The 2588-nt window shown below is 32.1% G+C and overlaps 1 protein-coding gene across 1 annotated transcript; it reads right to left on the bottom strand.

Moving 5' to 3' along the window:
- LOC131651132 (uncharacterized) lies at window positions 1-1041 on the bottom strand (the record flags this gene model as incomplete). Its single annotated transcript, XM_058920800.1, has 3 exons — window positions 1-249; window positions 352-450; window positions 520-1041. Coding segments are annotated over 3 exons (870 nt in total), but the record flags the coding sequence as incomplete, so codon positions are not given.
- Window positions 1042-2588: the final 1547 nt, after the last annotated feature.

Below are 2588 nucleotides of genomic sequence, written 5' to 3'. Positions count from 1 at the left end.
TCAAAGCTTCAAAGATAAATCAATGGAATCATAACCATTTGAAGAATCTCCACCACCATAAGCTGAAGTATTAACAGTGATAGATGAAGATGAAGAAGCTTCACCAAACCCAAAATCAATTGTTGGGAATTCTTGCTCCAAAACTGTGTCTCTTTCATCTTTTCTAGGAAAAAACTTATATTCCATTAAAACTCTGCCATTTCCTGATGAAGAATTTCCTCTCCTATGTACTGCAACAATCTCCACACTCTTAACAACACAGAAAATAACCCTATCAATTTCTTAACTCATCAATAAAATAAACAAATAATTTAATTAATTAAATATATATAATTATGAGAATTTTTCTACCTCATCATGCTTGAACAACAGTTTGTTATGAAAATCATGAACATGATTAGACCATATTGAACCTCTTGTTACATTTTCTTCTTCATTCAAACGTGTTTTCTGAAACAACAAACTCGAATTAATATATGAAACATTCATTAAAATGAACAGAAAAATAGTGAAAAATACCTTGAGGCAAAGATCAAAGGATTGAGATTGAGAATCTTTAGAAGGCTCAAGAGGGTTTCTTAGAAGTGACGATTCAGATCCAAAATGAGTTGGTTTGTTGTTATGTTGATTATTAGGTAAAAACCAACCTGAAGCAACGTTAGAACATGTTCCAACACCAAACCCATTCTTGTAAGGACCAAAAGCAGAAGCACCAACAATAGTACTACCATTGTTGTTGTTTTCATTGATCATCATTTGTTGTTGAGGAAACTGAAATGGAACATTTGATGATAATGCACCATACCTCAAAAGAACTTGTTGTTGTTGCTGTTGATGATGTTGTTGATGATGATGGTGATGATGATGATCAATGTTGAATACACCAGAAGCTTCAGCCATTTTTCTGAGTGCTTCTTGAGTTCTCATTCTCTCTAACTGTTCAACACCTAAGCCTCTCTGTGGTGGTTTCTTTGGACCTTTGTTTTTTCTACTTTTGCTTCTTCCTTCATTTTCAGAGGCCATTGTAAGGGTTTGAGGTTTGAAGTGAAAAGGAGAAAAAGGGTGTGTGGTAAAAATTGTGAGAAAATGTGTATATATAGTAAGAGAGAGTGTGTGAGAGTGAGAGTTTTAATTTGATGAAGTGAAAGGATATGCAGAAAGTGTTGGTGTGAAATGGTGAAAGGACATTTTGGTATACGTGTGTGATGCTTTTGGGGGGTCTTGTGGTTTTTGTGACTCTGTCTTCTTCTTCTTTCCTTTCTGTCTTTTGCTACTTCTACACAAACCTCTTTTTTTTGTCTTTTACTTCTATCCATTTTTAGGTTTTTCTTTTGGTTTTTGTTAATAATCTTATCACATGTTAACACACATTTTACTTGTGTTTGTTTATCTATAATTTTGTGATTTGAATTCCTTGCATTTTCACAATAATGCAGATATAAATATAAATTGTTACATTTAGATATTTCTGTTTAGGCCTAAATTGTCCATGATTAACTTTCTAAAACATGGTTAGCAAATCGACATTGTTCGTATTAAGAGAATCAATTGTTTTTGTCAGGATTTTAAAAAACGGTCCACAGCCGCAAAAACGGCTACGACAAAATGATATTGGCAAGTACCAATATTGATACACGTTAAAGAAAAAATTGTAGTCGATTCGCACTGTAATGATAACATTAATGGTGCAACATCTACATTCACCGAAATCACGAAAGTCTTTACGTGTCCACAATGCGACCGTGATTTTAAATCTTGATTTTCATTATCGACTTTGTTTGATTAGGGAGTAATTGATGTTTTCTTTTAAATTTTTTATTTGTATATCTTTTCTTTTAAAATAAATTTTACCATGCTAGACGGAGGGAGTAGTATCAAATTTTATTGATGTCAATATCACCATCCCTACAACCCAAAATGACTACAGAATCCAAATTCATATGACTTTATTTAATCACTATATTGAACTTGATTTATCAAAGTTGAAATTTTAAGTCAATCAACTTTGATGAGAAAAAGATTACATGCTAAATGCATCATTCTTAACATGAGTGAATTTGTAATTTTGACAAGTATTGCCTTTTTTCCATTAATTAAAAAACATAATTTTATTTTCTCTTAGTAGAGAATGTAAACATAAAAAGTTTAATAAACCTTACAAAAGATGAAAAATAAAATAAAAAAATGTTCCAAGTTTTGATTGGATGATGAGTATATAGGTTGTGAGGTTGTACTCATATGACACGTGGCATAATATGGTAGGTGTGGACCAATGTAACAGCAGTGGTCGGAAAATCAGGGTATTATATTTCAATTTACAACCTCCTTTGCTAGCTAGGTTATAGCAAATTGACCCTTTTGTAAGAGAAGAAGATAACACAGTTTCAGCCAAATTAGCAACAAATCCTTATCCTTTACAATCTTCATTTGAACAAAATGTATGTTTGTATGTGATGATCATGTGATGCGATGAAGTAGGCATATGAATTTTGGGCACAAGATAAGTAGGAGTAGGAGTGAGAATGGTATAAATGAATTTGAAAACGGTTTTGTGCAATCATAAGGAGTGAGATTTGAAATAATATTAG

Source organism: Vicia villosa, linkage group LG2 (genome assembly GCF_029867415.1).
Source record: "Vicia villosa cultivar HV-30 ecotype Madison, WI linkage group LG2, Vvil1.0, whole genome shotgun sequence".
NCBI lineage: Eukaryota > Viridiplantae > Streptophyta > Magnoliopsida > Fabales > Fabaceae > Vicia > Vicia villosa.
This window is presented reverse-complemented; position numbering and strand designations above follow the sequence as displayed.